This window comes from Arachis ipaensis, chromosome B03, assembly GCF_000816755.2.
Source record: "Arachis ipaensis cultivar K30076 chromosome B03, Araip1.1, whole genome shotgun sequence".
Lineage (NCBI taxonomy): Eukaryota > Viridiplantae > Streptophyta > Magnoliopsida > Fabales > Fabaceae > Arachis > Arachis ipaensis.
Window position 1 is genome coordinate 33,213,448 of NC_029787.2, and position 19,425 is coordinate 33,232,872.

Genomic DNA, 19,425 nt, shown 5'->3' on the forward strand with positions numbered 1-19,425 from the left:
TGAACGCCAGCTTTTGTGCCAGTTTGGGCGTTCAACTCTGGTTTTGGCTCCTTTTCTGGCGCTGGATGCCAGATTTGGGCAGAAAGCTGGCGTTGAACACCAGTTTACGTCGTCTATTCTTGGCCAAAGTATGAACTATTATATATTTCTGGAAAGCCCTGGATGTCTACTTTTCAACGAAATTGGAAGCGCACCATTTTGAGTTCTGTAGCTCCAGAAAATTTACTTTGAGTGCAGGGAGGTCAGAATCCAACAGAATCAGCAGTCCTTCTTCAACCTCATTGGAATTAGGTGCAGTAAAGTCACCAAGCATCCTCCTTGCATTATTATTATTTTCGGCTGCCATCTCCTCTTCCTGTTCGGAAATTTCTGAAAGGTTATCTCTGGATTGTTGTAATTTAGCTTCTCTTAATTTTCTCTTCAGAGTCCTTTCAGGTTCTGGATCTGCTTCAACAAGAATATTCTTGTCCTTGCTTCTGTTCATATGACAAAGAAGAGGGCACAGAAAAATAATAATAATAGAGATCTTTTATACCACAGTATAGGGATCCCTTTGTGAGTGGGAGAAAAGAGGGAGACAAAGAATGTAATGTAATGGAAGAAACACAACTGTGAGGAGGGTAGAGATGTGAGATGAGATGTTAGTAAATGAATAAATAAATAGAATAAGATGGGAGAGGGAGAATTTTCGAAAATAATTTTTGAAAAAGAGTTAGTGATTTTTGAAAATAGCTTTTGAAAAAGGTTAGTATTTTTTTCGAAAACATGCAAGACACCAAACTTAGAATTCTTTAATGCTTAGACACTAAGAATTCAAGAATGCATATGAAAAACACTATACAACACAAAACAAACAAATCATCAAGATCAAACAAGAAGACTAACCAAGAACAACTTGAAGATCATGAAGAACACTATGAATGCATGATATTTTCGAAAAAATGCTAGATGCATATGCAAGTGACACCAAACTTATGACATGACTCAAGACTCAAACAAGAAACACAAAAATATTTTTGATTTTTATGATTTTCTAATTTTTTTTGTATTTTTATTTATTATTTTTTTTTCAAAAATTATTGTGAAAAATAAAAATAAGGATTTCAAAATTTTTAATATGAATTCTAGGAATCTTGCCATGTTAGTCTTAAAGCTCCAATCAAAGGGTCAGGCATGGCTTAATAGCCAGCCAAGCTTTAATAAAAATATGAGTGTAATTCAGACATGACAAGCCTAACATGCCTTATCCAGAAGAATTGGGTATGACTCCATTGAGGTGATTAGTTGAAGACCAATTCCAAAGCAGTTTGGGTATGGCTTTACAGCCAGATAGGCTTCAACATGCTTCATGAAACACTAGAATTCATTCTTAAAAATTCTAAAGAAAAATAAAATTTTTGAAAACATTTTTTTTTCGAAAACAAGTGAGAAATTTTTGAAAGGTTTTTGAAAAATTTTTGAAAGGAAAACAAAAAGAAAATTACCTAATCTGAGCAACAAGATGAACCGTCAGTTGTCCAAACTCGAACAATCCCCGGCAACGGCGCCAAAAACTTGGTATGCGAAATTGCTACTCGGGTTGTGAATTGTTGTTCGAAATTGATTCCCTGGCAATGGCACCAAAAACGGATGCACAGGACCATGGTTTAAACATATCTTCACAACGTCGCATAACTAACCAGCAAGTGCACTGGGTCGTCCAAGTAATACCTTACGTGAGTAAGGGTCGAATCCCACGGAGATTGTCGGTATGAAGCAAGCTATGGTCACCTTGTAAATCTCAGTCAGGCGGATATCAAATGGTTATAGAGTTTTCGAAAATAATATAATAAAATAGGGATAGAAATACTTATGTAATTCATTGGTGAGAATTTCAGATAAGCGAATGGAGATGCTTTCGTTCCTCTGAACCTCTGCTTTCCTGCTATCTTCATCCAATCAGTCTTACTCCTTTCCATGGCTGGCTTTATGTGATACATCACCACTGTCAATGGCTACTTTCGGTCATCTCTCGGGAAAATGATCCAATGCCCTGTCACGGCACGGCTAATCGTTTGGAGGCATCACCCTTGTCAATGACTTCATCTTATCCTCTTAGTGAAAATGGTCAACGCACCCTGTCACGGCACGGCTATTCATCTGTCGGTTCTCGATCATGCTGGAATAGGATTTACTATCCTTTTGTGTCTGTCACTAACGCCCAGTAATCGCGAGTTTGGAGCTCGTCAGGGTTTACATGAGTAAGTAATTGATGCATAAATCCACTTCCGGGGCTCACTTGGTGTGTGCTTGGGCTGAGCTTTGAGTGTTGCACGTGTAGAGGTCCTTCTTGGAGTTGAACGCCAGCTTTTGTGCCAGTTTGGGCGTTCAACTCTGGTTTTGGCTCCTTTTCTGGAGCTGGACGCCAGATTTGGGCAGAAAGCTGCCGTTGAACGCCAGTTTACGTCATCTATTCTTGGCCAAAGTATGGACTATTATATATTGCTGGAAAGCCCTGGATGTCTACTTTCCAACTCAATTGTAAGCGCGCCATTTCGAGTTCTGTAGCTCCAGAAAATCCACTTTGAGTGCAGGGAGGTCAGAATCCAACAGCATCAACAGTCCTTCTTCAACCTCTGAATCTGATTTTTGCTCAAGTCCCTCAATTTCAGCCAGAAAATACCTGAAATCACAGAAAAACACACAAACTCATAGTAAAGTCCAAAAATGTGAATTTAACATAAAAACTAATGAAAACATCCCTAAAAGTAACTAGATCCTACTAAAAACATACTAAAAATAATGTCAAAAAGCGTATAAATTATCCGCTCATCAAAGAGCCTTGGAAAGCGGTCTTTCAAAGAACCTCCATGAATCCAGACATCCTCCCAAAATCGAGTTCATCTCCCATCACCCACCTCCATGGACAACCCAGTAATCATCTTCTGCCTGAGTTCTTGATTCTTAAACTGTAGCTGACAAATATCCTTCCACGAGCCTCCTCGAATAGGTAGTTCTTGGGATGATAGGAGCTCGTTTGGATTCAGGTTGTTACAGGAACAGACAACCTTCTTCCACAATGGACACTCCTCTTTAGAGAACCTCCACCACCATTTAAACAGCAGAGCTGAATTTCGTATCATGGCATCTCCAACCCCCAATCCAGCTAGCTTTTTAGGAGTCTGAACCACTTCTCACTTAACCAAAGCCATACCGCTCTTACCATCCTCTTTACTCCATAGAAATCTCCTCTGCAAGGAAATTAGTTTCTCTGCAATAGCTTTTGGCATCTTATACAGGCTCAGATAATAAACCGGTAAGCTATTTAATACAGCTTTGATAAGCACCAACTTACCTGCCTTATTCAGGATCTTGGCCTTCCAGAGGCTAAGCTTTTCCTCCACTTTGTCTATTACTGGCTTCCATGTCTTAACCATCCTTGGGTTTGCTCCTAGCGATATGCCCAGATATTTAACTGGTAGATTGGCTTGCTTACATTCCAACACACTGCACATACATTGTACCCACTACTCATCACAGTTAAATGGGATCAGGCTAGATTTATCAAAGTTAATACTTAGACCTGACATCAACTGAAAGCATCGAAGCAGCCTCCTATAGTTCTTGATTGTCTCTTCATCAGGAGGACAGAATAAGACAGTATCATCTGCAAACTGTAGGTACGACAGCTCAATATGATCTCTCCCAACCAGCAACGGCGATATGCGACCATTTCTCACAGCCTCTCCAATCATCCTATGTAGGACATTAACAACAAATACGAATAGAAAAAGGGATAGAGGATCCCCTTTGTCGCAGGCCCCTTTCCATCTTGAACGGCTTGGACGGCGAGCCATTTATCAGCACTGACATAGAGGACGTGCTCACACACTCCATAACCCACCCCCTCCATCTTTGACCAAATCCCATCTTCTGTAAGACAAGGTCTACAAAGCTCCACTTGACTCTGTCATATGCTTTCTGAAAGTCGAGCTTTATTACTGCCGCTTTCTTCTTCCTCTGTTTGATCCACTGAACCGTTTCGCATGCGATTAGAACTCCGTCATGAATCTTCCGACCCTTAACAAAAGCACTCTGTGTTTCACCTATTAACCCTGGCATGACACCTCTCATTCTCCTAACCAGCATCTTCGAAATTACCTTGTATACACACCCCACCATGCTAATCGAACGCAGATCTTTGATTTCCTTAGCACCAGTGAACTTGGGGGCCAACGCCACCCACATGATATTAGCATCATGCGGCAACCTTGAAGATTGGAAGAAGCCAAGTACCGCTACCGTGAAATCCGAACCTATATCAGCCCAGCACTTCTTTATGAAGTTCATGTTGTAACCGTCACATCCTGGAGCCTTGGACGATTCACAATCCCACACCGCCTCTTTAACCTCCTCAGGTGACGGTAGCATCTCTAGAGCAATAGAATCCTCTTCGCTAATCCTTTGCACCAGACCATCTCTAAACCCCATCTCAGGAGACCTCTCTTGATGATATAAGTCTTTATAAAACTCCCTGATGGCAAGCTTAATCCTAGCTTGATTCCATATCAATCTTCCATTAATGACTAAAGTATCAATCCTATTATTTCTCCGTCTGGCAGAAGCTAGGTTGTGGAAGTACCTCGTATTTTTATCCATGTCCTTCGCATGCCTCGACCTTGACATCTGCTTCCAATGTAGTTCTTTCCTCACATACCATTTCTCAGAACAAGCCACTAGCGCCTTCCGTCTTGCCTCCACTATCCCATCATAGCTCCCATTACTGACCATGTCATCAATCTTCTGAATCTCTTCCTCAAACTTCAAAATTTTCTTGTCCATATCACCAAAGTTGTCTCTATGCTATCTCCCCAAAGGAACCGTCAACGCCCTCAGTTTATCAGTGAATGGTATCTCCCCCAGCCCTCTCCATTCCTCCTTGACCATCCTTAAAAATTCCTCATGAGTAAACCATGAATCCAGACTTCGGAATGGCCTCGGTCCGTCTCGCAGCCTCTTCTCTTCCACTATGATAGGGCAATGATCTGACAAGCCCCGTGGAGCACCTCTCAGGCAAGTCTCCGGAAATGCCTCAAGCCATTTCAAGCTAACCAAAGCTCTGTCAATACGGCTGCACGACTGTCCTCTGAACCATGTAAACTTACGGTCAGAAATCGGTAGGTCCACCAAACCCATGTCATGTACCCAATTCTGATAATCTTGTGCCGACAAAGGTAAGGTTTCTAAGCCTCGCCTTTCTTCCACTTGTCCAATCTCATTGAAGTCTCCAAGAAAGCAACAGGCGCCTGGGCATAAACCAGCCATGTAACTCAGCTCCTCCCACACAACAAGTTTTTCATCTCTAGTGTGAGCACCATAAACCAAGAAAAAGGCGCAGTTAATAGTATTCTGTGACAGTACCCCTTCAACACATAGCCATCACTCACCTTTATATCAATTTCTTATTTTAAAAAAGCCATCATCCCACATTAGTAACAACCCACCAGATGCACCAGCAGACTCCACATACTCCCACCCCACACAACCGTTCCCCTATATATTCACAACATCAAACCTTGTTACTAACTGTCTCTTAGTCTCAACCAAACCTAACATATCCAACCTATGCTTCCTCTTAAGTTCTTTCACCATTCTCAGCTTCCCATCACCCCCTAACCCCCAAATATTCCATGAACTAATAATCATTTTAAAATATTATTACACACCTTTTTGAGATTTTTGGGTCTACTCCGTCTTGCTTATTCTTAAATAAAAAATATTAATTTTAACCAAGTTGGGTTGGTCTAGTGGTTAGCTCACTAGTCTACTTAAGTAATTGTCGGGGGGTTCAAATCCCACATTGTGCATGCAGCAATTCATTGACCAACGACTTAATACCGCGACGAATTAGTCCTTGACCTGTCGGGTTGGAGAATACCGTGAAAAACCATAAAAAATATTAATTTTTCTAAACATTACTAAATATATTGATCTTTAATTATTAGCCATTAATTTATAGACTGATTAATATTTTTCAACTTAATTTTTATGTTGGTTAGTAAATTAGTCACTAACAATAAAAATAGTGACTAATTTAACAACCAATAATATTTTACTTTTGTTTTATGTTGCTGAGTAAAATAGTTTTTAGTGATAAAATTAATGGCTAATTGTGCCACTAATTGAGTTTTATATGACGAATAAAATTAAAATTTGTCGCTTAAATTGATTATTATATTAAATTATTAATGACCGATTTTTTTATTCCATAAAATCCGTTAGTATTCTAAAATTTTTTTGTAGGGGTGGATCCTTCTTGTTGTGCAGGCTTCAGGCACTTTACTCTCCTTAAAAAAAGCTCTAGTTATAAAAATAATGTAATTGTAAATTTTATAATATACATTAAATTTAGGGTAAAAAACCCTAATAAGCCAAGGCAAGAAATGTGTAACGTAAATACGCCAAACTGAAAATCATTTCAGCAATAAGCCAGAAGCTATTTTTATGTAATTCGAACCAGGGTGGTTCGAATTAGGTGGAGAGGAGCTTTGAATGTAATTCGAACCAATATGGTTCGAACTACTACCTAAATTTTCTTCATAAATCGAACCAGGGAGGTTCGAATTATAGAGAGAGTCCGGCCTGAGTAATTCGAACTGGGCTGGTTCGAATTACACAAACCATAATTCAAACCGGGCCGGTTCGAATTAGTGGGAGAGAGACCTCTATATAACCGTTCTAAGCGTGAGTTGGTCTCATTAAACCAGTAAGATGGCTAGTGAGGAGAGTTTTGTTGTTCTGGTTCACCACAGAGGATCCATTAAGAGGAAAACTCGTTCCAGAGTGAAGTTCACAGATAAGGATCCTCTCTGTATTGTCGTGAATCCAACGACAAGCTATGATGACCTTGTTAGATCTGTGCTGATGAAACTTGGCCTGGAAGGTGCGAAGCGGGTTAAGAAGTTTTTCTATCGCATTCCAGTCACGATCCTGCACGATACGGTGAAGTATGATTGTCTCACGATTGGTAGTGATGAGGACCTGCAAGTCATGTTTCTTTGTCGGAGGCAGTTTCCGGAGGTGAGGACACCAGAATTGCTCGCAAAGCTGATTGATGTGGTATCCAGCTCAGGGGGTTCCAACCGGAATACCACCAATGTAGCCATGGCAGCTGGTTCCAGTTCCAGGGCTGCCGTGGCTTCTTCCTCCATCCCAGTGTACGAGCCAGCGGTCCAACTTGTCGCCTCCCCGTCTTTTGCTGTTGATCTGAATGACGGCGTAGGCGACGAGATAGGATCCTTTGATATTCTGCCGAACGCTTTAGAGGGCGTTCCACCGGTTGGCGTCGGAGACAGAGTCTTGGGTGATGCAGATGAGGACGACGTCGAGCCGGATACGATTGAGGATGACAGCGGCGACGAGGTTGGAGCGACTGGTCCTGCATTGGCGGGCGGTGGTTCTAGCTCTAGCACACAGCAGTATCCACCACATTTTTTCTCGTTGGACCTGGACGCCATGAGGCATGAGGGGGTTTTAGGGCACGCTGTTGGATTCGGAGCTAGAGATGCGGAAGGGACTGCTGGTCTGATAGAGTTCTAGGTTGGTCAGCAATTCCAGGATAAAGACGAGGCCCTGTTAAGTGTGAAGAGTTACAGCATCCGGCGAGGGGTACAGTACAAGGTGCTGGAGTCCGATCACCGCCGGTATGTGGGCAAGTGTTTCGAGTTTGGGAATGGGTGCACATGGTTGATTCGACTGAGTCTCCGGAAGCGCAAGGGGGTTTGGGAGGTCAAACGGTACAACGGACCTCACACTTGCCTGGCCACATCCATCTCAAGTGACCACAGGAGTTTGGATTATCATGTGATTTCGGCGTTCATTATGCCAATGGTTAGGGCTGACGCATCCGTGAGCATAAAGGTGCTCCTAAACGCCACGGCAGCGCACTTTGGTTTTAGGCCGACTTACAGGAGGGTATGGATGGCAAAGCAGAAGGCTATTGCCCTCATCTACGGTGACTGGGATGAGTCATACAACGACATACCTAGGTGGGTGTTGGGTGTCCAGCTGACGATGCCTAGAAGTGTTGCGGTCCTCAGGACGAGCCCGGTTCGAGTTGGAGGACAGGTGGACGAGTCTCAAGTGTATTTCCACAGACTTTTCTGGACTTTCCCTCCGTGCATCGAGGCATTCCGTCATTGCAAGCCGCTAGTCAGCATTGACGGCACACATTTGTATGGGAAGTATGGGGGAACGTTGCTCATCGCGATTGCACATGACGGGAACTCCAACATTCTACCTGTCGCATTCGCACTAGTAGAGGGTGAGAATGCAGAGTCCTGGACATTCTTTCTCTCGCACCTTCGACAGCACGTGACCCTGCAGCCCGGTCTGCTGGTTATATTGGACAGGCACAACGGCATCAAGGCTGCGCTTGAGGCCCTGACGGAGGTTGGTTACCGCCATCTGCGTACTCTGCATTCTGCATACGACACGTAGCGGCTAATTTTGCCCTTATCTTCAAGGGAAAAGACGCTAGGAGGCTTCTAGTGAATACGGCGTATGCGAAGACCGAGGTTGAATTCGATTACTGGTTTGATATTTTGTGGTCTGAAGACCCGGCGATGTGTGAGTGGGCGAACCGGATTGATTACTCCTTGTGGACTCAGCATCGTGATGAGGGGCGGAGATTCGGTCACATGACGACGAACATCTCCGAGTGTGTGAACTCAATCCTCAAGGGGGTCAGAAATCTCCCTGTAGCATCCCTGGTGAAGGCAAAATATTATAGGCTTGCGGAACTCTTTGTTCGCAAGGGGACAGAGGCTGAGGCCCAGATGGGAACCGGACAACAATTCAGTCAGCATTTGGTGAAGTGTATTGAGGCCAACTTGAAGACGGCCAGGTACTTCACGGTGACGTTGTATGACCGGGATAACTCCGAGTTCACCGTAGCAGAGACCACTCCGACTGGTTCTTTCTCCTTGGGTACCTACAGAGTATCGCTTGCCTCGCGGACATGTGACTGCGGGTACTTCCAGGCACTTCATTTCCCGTGTCAGCATGCACTTGCATGCTGTGCCTACTCACGGGTCACCTGGACCTCTTACGTTCACAGCGTCTATCAGATTAGCTCGGTGTTCAGTGTGTATCAGATGAAATTCACACCTCCGATCTCGGAGGGCTTCTGGCCACCTTACAACGGGACCACGGTGATTCCAGACCCTGACAGGAGGCGTGCGAGAGAGGGTCATCCTAGATCCACAAGGATACGGACGAATATGGACGAGGCAGATCCGAATCGGCCAAAGAGGTGCGGCCTATGTCGCCAACCCGGACACACACGACGTTGTTGCCCACAGCTAGGAGGATCGTCTCAGACAGGGTGCCATTAGTGGGCATGTTGTTAGTGTTAGTATTATTTACATTTTAGTTTTCCTGTTAGATGCAATGTTTGAGCACGTATGTAACTGTTTGATCTTTATACATTGTACTTTGATTGTTGCGAGTAGTAATGAATATGTTGTCTTTCATTATGAATACTGCTACAAGTTCCGTCGATGCAAATTTTAATATGCAAAGGTAAACACTAAACTGTTTCATGATTCAATGATTATAAATAGTCAATGTCCCACAATACAAATAACAAATAACATAGGTAAATAGACTACAACATAACAAGAAAAGTACATATCACTATCATAGATGATTGAACCATAGGGAACAAAATACATGAAACGTGAATCATCTAAACAGATGCGATCCAGTACCACAGCGATGGGCTACCCGTGCCCTCTGACCTCGGCGGATAAACGGCTTCTCATCCTCGATGTCATCCCCATCCTCCTGCGGGGCAGGCTGTGCAGGTGGCGCAACATGCAGGGGTGCCGCAGCCAGCCCTGCGACAGACTGTGATGCAGCGGTGAAGGCGGATGGAGGGGTACCTCCGAGACCGAACTGGTGACCACCGGATGACGATGGAGGCTCGTTCAGATCAACATCTAACGGGGCCTGTGTGCCTGAGGTCTGACCACCACTGCGGGGAGTGACGTCCCCCTGCATGATGGCGGTGATCTCCTCTAGGAAGCGTGGACTCCCAAAGTCCCCAACAAGCGTGTCTGACCCAATAAAGTCTGACCACTGTGACCCCGGGATAACCCAAGGTGTACCCCCTGTTCAGGTTGGTCATCGGCTGGCACACCAACGAAGTAATGTCCAAGAGGGCCGATCCAAGTCCAGCGTCACCCGTGTCAGCCCCGTCACCCATCCCTGTACCATACCACTCACCCCCATGACCACCATCGTGTGTACTAGTACCCACAGCTGCAACAGCCCCTGAACCACCCCCGCCAACGTGCCCATGCTGATCATCGTTGTCGTCCCCACGGTCAGCACGCCCCCTCGCCCTACCTCCCTGGAATCGTCGTCCACCTCTAACGGGACCGGCGTCGTGATCATCGTCCATAGCATGATCAGGCCACCTAAACTCACGCTGGCTCCGCCGTGTCCCCACACCCATCCTCCTCTCAACCCTACGCCTGTCCGGCACGTCCTCAGGACGATCCATGTCAGGAACTCGCCCCGGACCCCGCTGTGACGCCTCAACTGGAACCGGAACTGCTCTCGGATCCCCCAGCTACGTGTCCGGAGACAAGAACCTCTTCCCATGCTAACTCCACCACTCAAGGAACTCATGCGACGGTCCGGGGTCGGCAACAACGTCGAACCTCAGCACACTCTCCTGACGAGAGTCCCAGTAGAGATGCCACTTCTGCAAATAAGACGGGAACCACCGATCGCCACCTCTCCCGTCCTTGGACATCAGAAAGTCAATGTTCAGTGCGGGAAGCGGAGGGGGCTGTACCCCTCCAAACTGCGGAAGAACACGATCTATCTGATGCCACTCTATGACAGCAAAGTAGATCAGCGCGGTCACAGAGCGCCACAACGCCATATGCCGAGGCTCCAAAACCTCCGGATGCAGAACCTGAAGTACGTCGGGGCTACTGTACGGCATCCATATAAACTGCACAACACAAGGAACCCACCCTTGTCAGGGCAACTGTTGGAACCAACTCGAAAAGCTTGCTTATAAAAGGACATTTGTTAACTTGCATACTCACCTCCCTGTCCTGTAACCGGTCTATCCTGAGCCTCCACATCGCCACTCTAGGACCCTTCTCGCTCCCGGAAGGGTTGTAATCTGACCATCTGCAACATACACATGTGTTACATCAACTGAAATATGTGTTTAGAGTATGCAATAGACTATTAATGAAATGCAGTGTTGTGTGTAAAATTGAAATAGATAAGGCCGTTTCTAGTACCTCGAGGCCAACGGCCAGCTGAACGTCTCATATCCTGCAGGCCTAAACCGAGGAAAGCACCAAAAGATCCAAGACTGAAGTAGCTGAAGCGGGCCCGCTAACTTGACGACATGTCTGTTCGCCACTCGGCACATGCACCGGTACAACCAAGCCAGTGCTGCAGAACCCCAGCTGTAGGTACCCAGCTCCTCCAGCCTCGCTACGTACGGAAGCCATCTGATGTGAATCCGGTTCCCGGACTTGTCCACAAACAGTTGCGTGCCCAACAACATCATGATGTACGCACGGGCATATCGGCGCACAGTCTCCTCATCTGCATCCTCAGGGCACTCGCCAAAAGTCTCCTGAAACCAGCTGCAGTTCACTGCGTACTTCTGAACCTGACTAGGAGGAGGTATAACTCCGAGCAACTCCTGGAACCAGACCCAGGCTGGGTGGCCACCCTCGATGTATATATGGAACTCTGACAGGCACCCGCTCACGTAATGGCCGTCCACTGGCAAACCCAGCTGGTATGCCACGTCCTGGAGTGTGATAGTGCACTCTCCGAACGGCATATGAAACGTGTGCGTCTCGGGACGCCATCGCTCCACGAATGCACTGACAAGGGCCTCGTCTAGCCGAAACCATCGGTCGTTCAACCTTGCAAGATGGTATAGACCTGCCATTTGCAAGTACGGAACGTATCTGTCATCAAGTCGCATGCCCTGCTACCGCCGCATGCTCCTAATGCATCGCTGGGGCTGCGCATGAAATGAACCGCATAGTTAAAACCAGCTTAAAAACCAACCACAACCGTAAGCAACACGATAAATCATCAACAAACCATTCTGCTAAATAAAACCGCATAACATTACATGAAAGATAAGCAACTGGAAAAGAAACTCATATACCGCACAACTAAACCGTTAACATAAATCGGCTTAACGAGATCCACTAACAAGAAAAACCTTAACTAAACCGGTTTACATGAAACATCTAGCGTAAAACAACTACAATCAAACAAGTCAAACATATCACCAACATAAAACCACTAACGAAAACCACCTACCCTAAACCACTCACATAAACCGCTTGCATAAATCACTCACAAAAATCGGTAACATCAACCACCAACATAAACCACTAACAGAAACCACTAACTTAAACCACTAACATAAACCACTACCCTAAACCACCAACCTAAACCACTAACATAAACCACTAACTTAAACCGCTAACTTAAACTACTAACATAAACCACCAACAAAATCCCCTCACATAAACCACCTACATAAACCACTAACATAAACCACCATCTAACCCACATGCAAAACCACTAAGTCACAACTACCGCTAGAATCAAAAATATTTCCGTACTAACCTCGTCGTTGATGACCCCGGCTATATGAGCGACTCCGTCCAAGCAATATAACCGTGCCGGATCGTCCCCCATCAGCAGAGTATTCCGTTCAGGTCTTCCTCGGAGAGAATCTGGGTCGTTTTCTCTGAGATTTGGTGGGGTAGGGGGAAGGAATAATAGTTCGAATGAGGGTGATTCGAACTCCTTATATAGCCGAATTAGGGGTGCACAGACCCAGCCCGGCCCGAAGGTTCGGCCCGGTCCTGAACATTTTAGAGGCTAATTTGGTGTGATTTCATCGGGTTTAGGGTCGGGTAAGGGTCTCAAAAATAGACCCGGTCATTATTTCGAGTTGGGTCCGGGCCATAGCTCGGGTCACCTGAAGTCGGCCCGGTGGTCCGGTCATCATACACAATTAATATTTTGTGTTATTAGTGATGGATCATGACTATTCTTATGTGGAATTTAAGTATTGTAAACCTTAATATTTTGTTTTATTAGTCATTATAAGACTATAAGTTAATGTTTTATGTTTAGAATGCATAAGACTTTAGACTAATGCATAATATTGTGTTATTTGTATTGATTTAAATATTTGGTATTATTAGACAATATTAGTATTGATTGTGGTTTTGCTTTAGTATTGATTGTGGTTATGCTTTAATTTTAAAGAAGGGTTGGTTTTTGTTATATTTTTCTAAGTGAATTTTACCATGTTAAATAATGGTTGGAGTCTTAAAAATTTGAATATTTTTACATGCTAGCTTACAAGAAGGTATCAACGTAACGTAATGTTAACGGCCCGGTTTTCACCTGGTATAATTGTGGCCCGAAAGTGTATTGATTTCATCGGGTTTAGGGTCGGGTTCGGGTCTAATAAATAGACCCTGTGTATATTTTGAATCGGGTCTGGGTCACATCAAACCCGGCTTTACCCGGCCCATGTGCACCCCTAAGCCGAATCACCCCTAATTCGAACCAGCTTGGTTCGATTTATGAAGGAGCACGCCAAGGGTAATTCGAACCAGCTTGGTTCGAATTACATACATTACACAATTGCCTATAGTTCGAACTAGGTGAGTTCGAATTACTTGTGGTAGTAGTTCGAACCATATTGGTTCGAATTACATTCAAAGCTCCTCTCCACCTAATTCGAACCACCCTGATTCGAATTACTAAGGTTCGTAGTTCGAACCACCCTGGTTCGAATTACATAAAAATAGCTTTTGGCTTATTGCTGAAACGATTTTCAGTTTGGCGTATTTACATTACACATTTCTTGCCTTGGCTTATTAGGGTTTTTTACCCTTAAATTTACGTTTAAAGTGTCCAATATTTTAATTTTTTATTTTATATTTAATTATAATTATTAAAAATATCAATATGTAGTTATAAAATTATTAGAAGCAATCTGTTACTAAATATATTTCGAAGACATCCAAAAATAATTTCTCCTACTTTTGACTATCTATTTGTATTGTAAAACATGGTAATAAATATATTTCTTCCATCTACAAACTGCTTATTATCTTGGTTTAGCTGCCACATGCAAAAATTAAAGTTACCAGAAAATTTTTTTTTATAATTTTTTTGGTTACATATAATACCCTGGTTACTCTAATAGACAATGGTTTGTTGGTATTTGAAAAAGGAAAAGAAAAGAGAAGAAAAGAAAAGAGAAAAAAGAAAAAGAATTATTAGAAGCGACGTTGAACCTTCAAGAAAAGAAAATGACTTTTTTTTTTTCTTATTGAAACGGTTTCCCAATATTTATTTATTTATTATTAAGATATTATATTATAATTTTTTTTGTTTTATTAAAATTCCTTTTTCCTGCATGCCAGCCCGAAACAGCGAAAATAGGGTAATGAAAAGGGCATTCTGGTAATTTAAAGTAATCATGAGTCGGATTTATAGCTCCGTAGTATCAACGCTACCGCACTTCACCGCAACGCAGCTCAGTTAGCTTAAGAAGAAAAAAGAGACCATTTTCTCAGCATTCAAGCACTCATTTTCCCGAGAAAATCTCAATCGTCTCTCATTTTCCATCATGTCGTGGCAGGCCTACGTCGATGAGCACCTTATCTGCGACATCGAGGGTAATCAGCTCACGTCTGCCGCCATCCTCGGCCAAGACGGCAGTGTTTGGGCTCAGAGCTCTAATTTCCCTCAGGTTATCTTTAATACTTCTCAATTTCTCTCTCCAAAACTCTCCTTCTTCTTTCTTAGTCCTTTGTTTTCCAGATTCATCTCGTTCTTTTTTTTTCCGTTAATTTTCCTCCGATTTATCAGATTTGATTTGCATGTGACATATCCTATGGTTTTGGTGTTAATTTGATACATTCGTGCTTTAACCATAGCTGTTTAGTTTTATCAACTGGAGCTAATTGATTAATTTTTCAGATTCTTAATGTTTCACTTGTTAAGTGCAATTTATGCTGTAAATTAAGGCTTGGAGAGAGTAAGTAGGAATGACTTGGAGTTTGGACTGTGTGATTATCTGATATGAGATGCATTCCTTTTTATTAGTATGTAACAACATAAGATCAATCATACACTCGTTATTGTTATATATAAAATCGTGTATTCACATCACTTGTGGAACATGTGGCTGGGGATTTCAAGTGTGTTTGGTTCATAGAACAAGTCAAGTGATCCTTGCAGATCTGAAATAGTTTTAGTTGATCTGTTCTTGATTGGTCTTTTGTGTTGTGCAGTTCAAGCCTGAGGAAATTACTGCTATCATGAACGACTTTGCTGAGCCTTGACCGCTTGCCCCCACCGGGTTGTACCTCGGTGGCACCAAATATATGGTTATACAAGGTGAACCCGGCACTGTCATTCGAGGGAAGAAGGTACTGACTGTTTCTAATTATAGCTTGAATTTTGATTGCACAAGTTCATCAAAGAAAATACAACAATCTATGATAATGTGAATCTGCTAATCTGATTGAGTAAATTTATGATGTAATCATGGATTCAAATTGTGGTATGTGACTGCTTTAGGCCATAGCTCACAATGAATCAGCATCAGCGTAAAACTCATTGCTGCACCATGTCCATACCGTTGTTACCTTGATGCTGGTTTTGGCCATTGGTTGTTAAAATCTCAGCTTGTCCTTGTCATGCAGGGTCCTGGTGGTGTTACCATTAAGAAGACGAATCAGGCGTTGATCATCGGAATCTACGATGAGCCGATGACTCCAGGGCAGTGCAACATGATTGTTGAAAGGCTGGGTGATTATCTCATTGATACGGGTCTTTAAGTCCTCTTTGTTATTTCATGTTATCTGCTTGCTTATTTCACTGGCTCCTATACAAGGCTTCGCATCGATTTGCCAAGAGAATGCTCGATTGTAGTGTAATAATATTAATTAATGGGTATTCAAAAGTCATGGGATCTGCGTCTAGGGAAGAAGTTATGGTGCTTGAGAAGTGAATGATAACTATAATCTCTGTTGTACTTTTTAGCAGGTATCTGTATACATTTTACAAGTGGTTTTAATGCTATGGGCATAGATTGGCATAACTTTCTAAAACCTTATATCTCCCATGCTTTTTCTTCTCAATTTTATCTATGCCCAAGGAATATAATGTTATTATCATCACTGATTCACAGCTCTGTTAGCATCATAGTATATTGCCTTTTACTCTTGGAAGAAATGTTACACCTAATAGTTCTCATCAATTTTGAGATTTCTAAACTGTGTTCTTGGGGTGTCAAATTGTGAGTGGAGAAAATGGAAAGGGATAGAAAATAGGGACACAGAATCTCAATCCATTGGCTATGGACTTTTGATTAAAGTCTTATGTATGCATTGTGTCTCCATTTAAAATTTGACACATGCATAAATTCTTTTTGCTCTAGTTAAAAGATTGATTTTGTTGTTGTTGTTGATGATGGATGTTGCTTCCTTGGATAGTACACTCTCTTTATTTCAATTTTCAAGTTTCTTTATGCGATTTGTGAGATTGGATGATTGATCGTATTGGAATTTGGGGGGATTGTGTATCTTCCTTGTAAAGGTTCTAGATTTGCCGATTTCAGCTCGTTGCGGTTATAAATTGGGGTTACAGCGATTAATACTGTTTTGGAGATTTGAGAGGTGTCACCGTGCAAAAAGTTTCAAACTTGTTGCATGTTTTTAAGGTTACGAAATCCTAGCTGAACAAAGAATATTAATTTTGACTAGGGAGTTGAATTTTCTGCGACTGTTAATTAGTTATATACTAAAACTTGTTGCTATTATTAAAGGCTTATGATTTTACATTTCTATTCGTTTTGATGTTTGATTGATTCACAACACACGTAGGATGGTGTAATGAATTTGTGTGCGAGCAGATCTGTTCCCGCTAGTATTGATTTTTATTTGTGTATAATGTTTTAATTTTTTGGCAGTTCAAGCCTGAGGAAATCACTGCTATCATGAATGATTTCGCGGAGCCCGGAACACTTGCTCCTACTGGACTTTACCTCGGTGGAACAAAATATATGGTAATCCAAGGTGAGCCCGGAGCTGTCATCCGAGGGAAGAAGGTAAGGACTATTTCTAATATTCAATCTTTATTTTTGAATCTTGATTGTATAAATTCAGAAGATAATGTAATGATCTAGAATATATATATCCTACATTTTCTACGTGAATATAAATTTATGATATCTCTTACTATTCATTTTTGTAAATTGGTATTCGAATCATGTTGTAAATTGAGCTGTATCATGTCATTTTAAGTGCTGCGATCTATGTTTTTCTAAAGGGCTGATTTGCACATTTTATAGTGAAGTAATATACCCATGTAAATTAGATAATATGTAACGGTGTGTTGCATATGATATTATGAGTTTATGACATATATCTTCTTAGAGCATTGAGCATTCACTTGTATTTGGAATAACACCCACATGAAGGAAAATCTAGTCCTTTTCCACGTGTCTGGTTTATATATTTCAATCAATTTATGGATGAGTATAGACAGATATACATGCAGGTCTTTCTCTTCTGCATATTTTCTTTTAACAATCTATAATACTTAAATGATTTTTCTGTTCTTCCAAACTTATGGATTCAATGGTGAAATTTAGTGAGACGTGGACACACTGGTTGTTTCTTGTTGAGTATCTTGTGTAGATTTTGTGTCTTCATTTGTATGTTTGGCCTTGAGACATTAGCATTTGCGCCTATTATCCAGGGTCCTGGTGGTGTTACTATTAAGAAGACCAATCAGGCATTGATCATTGGCATATATGATGAACCAATGACCCCGGGTCAGTGCAACATGGTTGTTGAGAGGCTCGGTGACTATCTCATTGAGCAGGGTCTCTAATCCTCTCTTACTCTCTCTATCTCTTATGGTTCATAGCATATTTCATTGGCTTCTGTACAAGGTTTTTGCGTCGACCCGGAGTTGGAACTGGGAATGCTTGATTCTAGTATAATAATTTTACGGTTATGTTGCAGAAAAAAAAATGAAAAAAAGTTTGGGGCTTGAGAAGTAATGACCATAATCTTTGTCGATGTACTTTTTTTTTTAGTGGGGAACCTGTATACATTACAGTGGTTTTAATTTTTAATGCTATGGTATAATGATTGGCATATTTATATAAACTTTGCAGATTCTTATCTATTTGGCAGTAACCATGCATACTATCTATGGTATAATGACATATTTATATACTCACACTCCCCTTCCTATTTCCTATTTTCCTACTGTATATTATCATTATGTTCCTTTTGATTTATTGTTTTTAAGGTAATTAGTTTTTTTTTTCTTAACTTTAATAGTAAGAATTCTTTTAAAAGAAAAAAAAAAAAGTGGAACCTTTAGAAGAATATCCCAAGGATATATTTTTATAGGATAAGAAATGATTGGTTCAAGTACATAACCGCAATTTTCAAAGTAGTACAGTCTATATTGCAATAATAATTCTATAAAATGGGTTCAGTGGAAAATTGTAGAAAGTATTCCCTAGCTCATCATTTTGGGTAATTTGTAAGGAGACCATTATTGAAGTACCGAGCAACGTTGACTATGGAGGACGGTATGGTGTCTCTCTATTGTCCATGTATAAGTTGAATTAACCTTCAACCAAAAACAAGTTTAAGTAGCTAACCAAATTCACGAGTAACGACTTGTCATTTAATTAGGTTCTGCAACTTATGTCAATCAGGGGGGCAATTTTCTCTTTCCTTTTTTTTTTTAAAGTTAATTTTGATGCAATATTAGATATATACATCAAAATTAAATTCAGTTTCATTAATTTTTTTTCTTTTTCTACCATTTATGTGATTAATGGTTGTAAAAGAAATATCTGTCTAATTGTTTTCTTAAAAAGGACGGGTTTGACTAATCTACCGCCTGTTCTGTTCCGACCCTAGATTGTTCAAAGTGCACTAGCTGGAATAACTAATATGCTGTCTAACATCCCCCCAAAAATGCAGAGATTATTATCTTATGTGATAGCTTGTATGTAACGCCACGAAAATATTATAATTTTTTTTTTGAACATAATATTAAATTTATGTTGAATGGCTAGTGACCTAGTGTACTGTAATCGGTTGAATGAACATATGTCTGGATTATGACTTCAACAATGAGTGCTTTGCATGATTCGTAAGTAGCATTCATCATGTTCACGAAAAGAATATAATACTATTAAAGTAGCCTTCATCATCATAATTCCGTTGTTTTTTGGGGGAATTTCCAACTCACGGGTTTATAGTAACCCTAACCGAGTGCTTTCTACAAGTGGGTTGGTCGGATCTAGAATTATTACAT

The 19,425-nt window shown here is 41.8% G+C and overlaps 3 protein-coding genes across 3 annotated transcripts in view; 1 reads left to right on the top strand and 2 right to left on the bottom strand.

Annotated features, from left to right (window-relative positions):
• LOC107632884 overlaps nt 1–4,821 on the bottom strand; it is a 6,105-nt gene extending 1,284 nt beyond the window's left edge. Inside the window, exons 1-3 of the mRNA XM_016336523.1 lie at nt 3,851–4,821; nt 3,568–3,735; nt 3,335–3,486 (exon numbers count right to left, since the gene is read on the bottom strand). Of these exons, the coding sequence (XP_016192009.1) occupies nt 3,335–3,486; nt 3,568–3,735; nt 3,851–4,821 (1,291 nt within the window). The remainder of the gene's footprint in view (nt 1–3,334; nt 3,487–3,567; nt 3,736–3,850) is intronic.
• Nucleotides 10,649–12,010, bottom strand: LOC107632883 (serine/threonine-protein phosphatase 7 long form homolog). The gene is made up of 4 exons (XM_016336522.2): nt 11,912–12,010; nt 11,307–11,830; nt 11,103–11,190; nt 10,649–11,005 (listed from the first exon to the last, which is right to left on the bottom strand). The coding sequence occupies exons 1-4, from the start codon at nt 12,008–12,010 to the stop codon at nt 10,649–10,651; spliced, it is 1,068 nt and encodes a 355-aa protein (XP_016192008.2).
• Nucleotides 14,550–18,271, top strand: LOC107630197 (profilin). The gene is made up of 3 exons (XM_016333270.2): nt 14,550–14,821; nt 17,048–17,185; nt 17,839–18,271. The coding sequence occupies exons 1-3, from the start codon at nt 14,699–14,701 to the stop codon at nt 17,971–17,973; spliced, it is 396 nt and encodes a 131-aa protein (XP_016188756.1). The 5' UTR covers nt 14,550–14,698; the 3' UTR covers nt 17,974–18,271.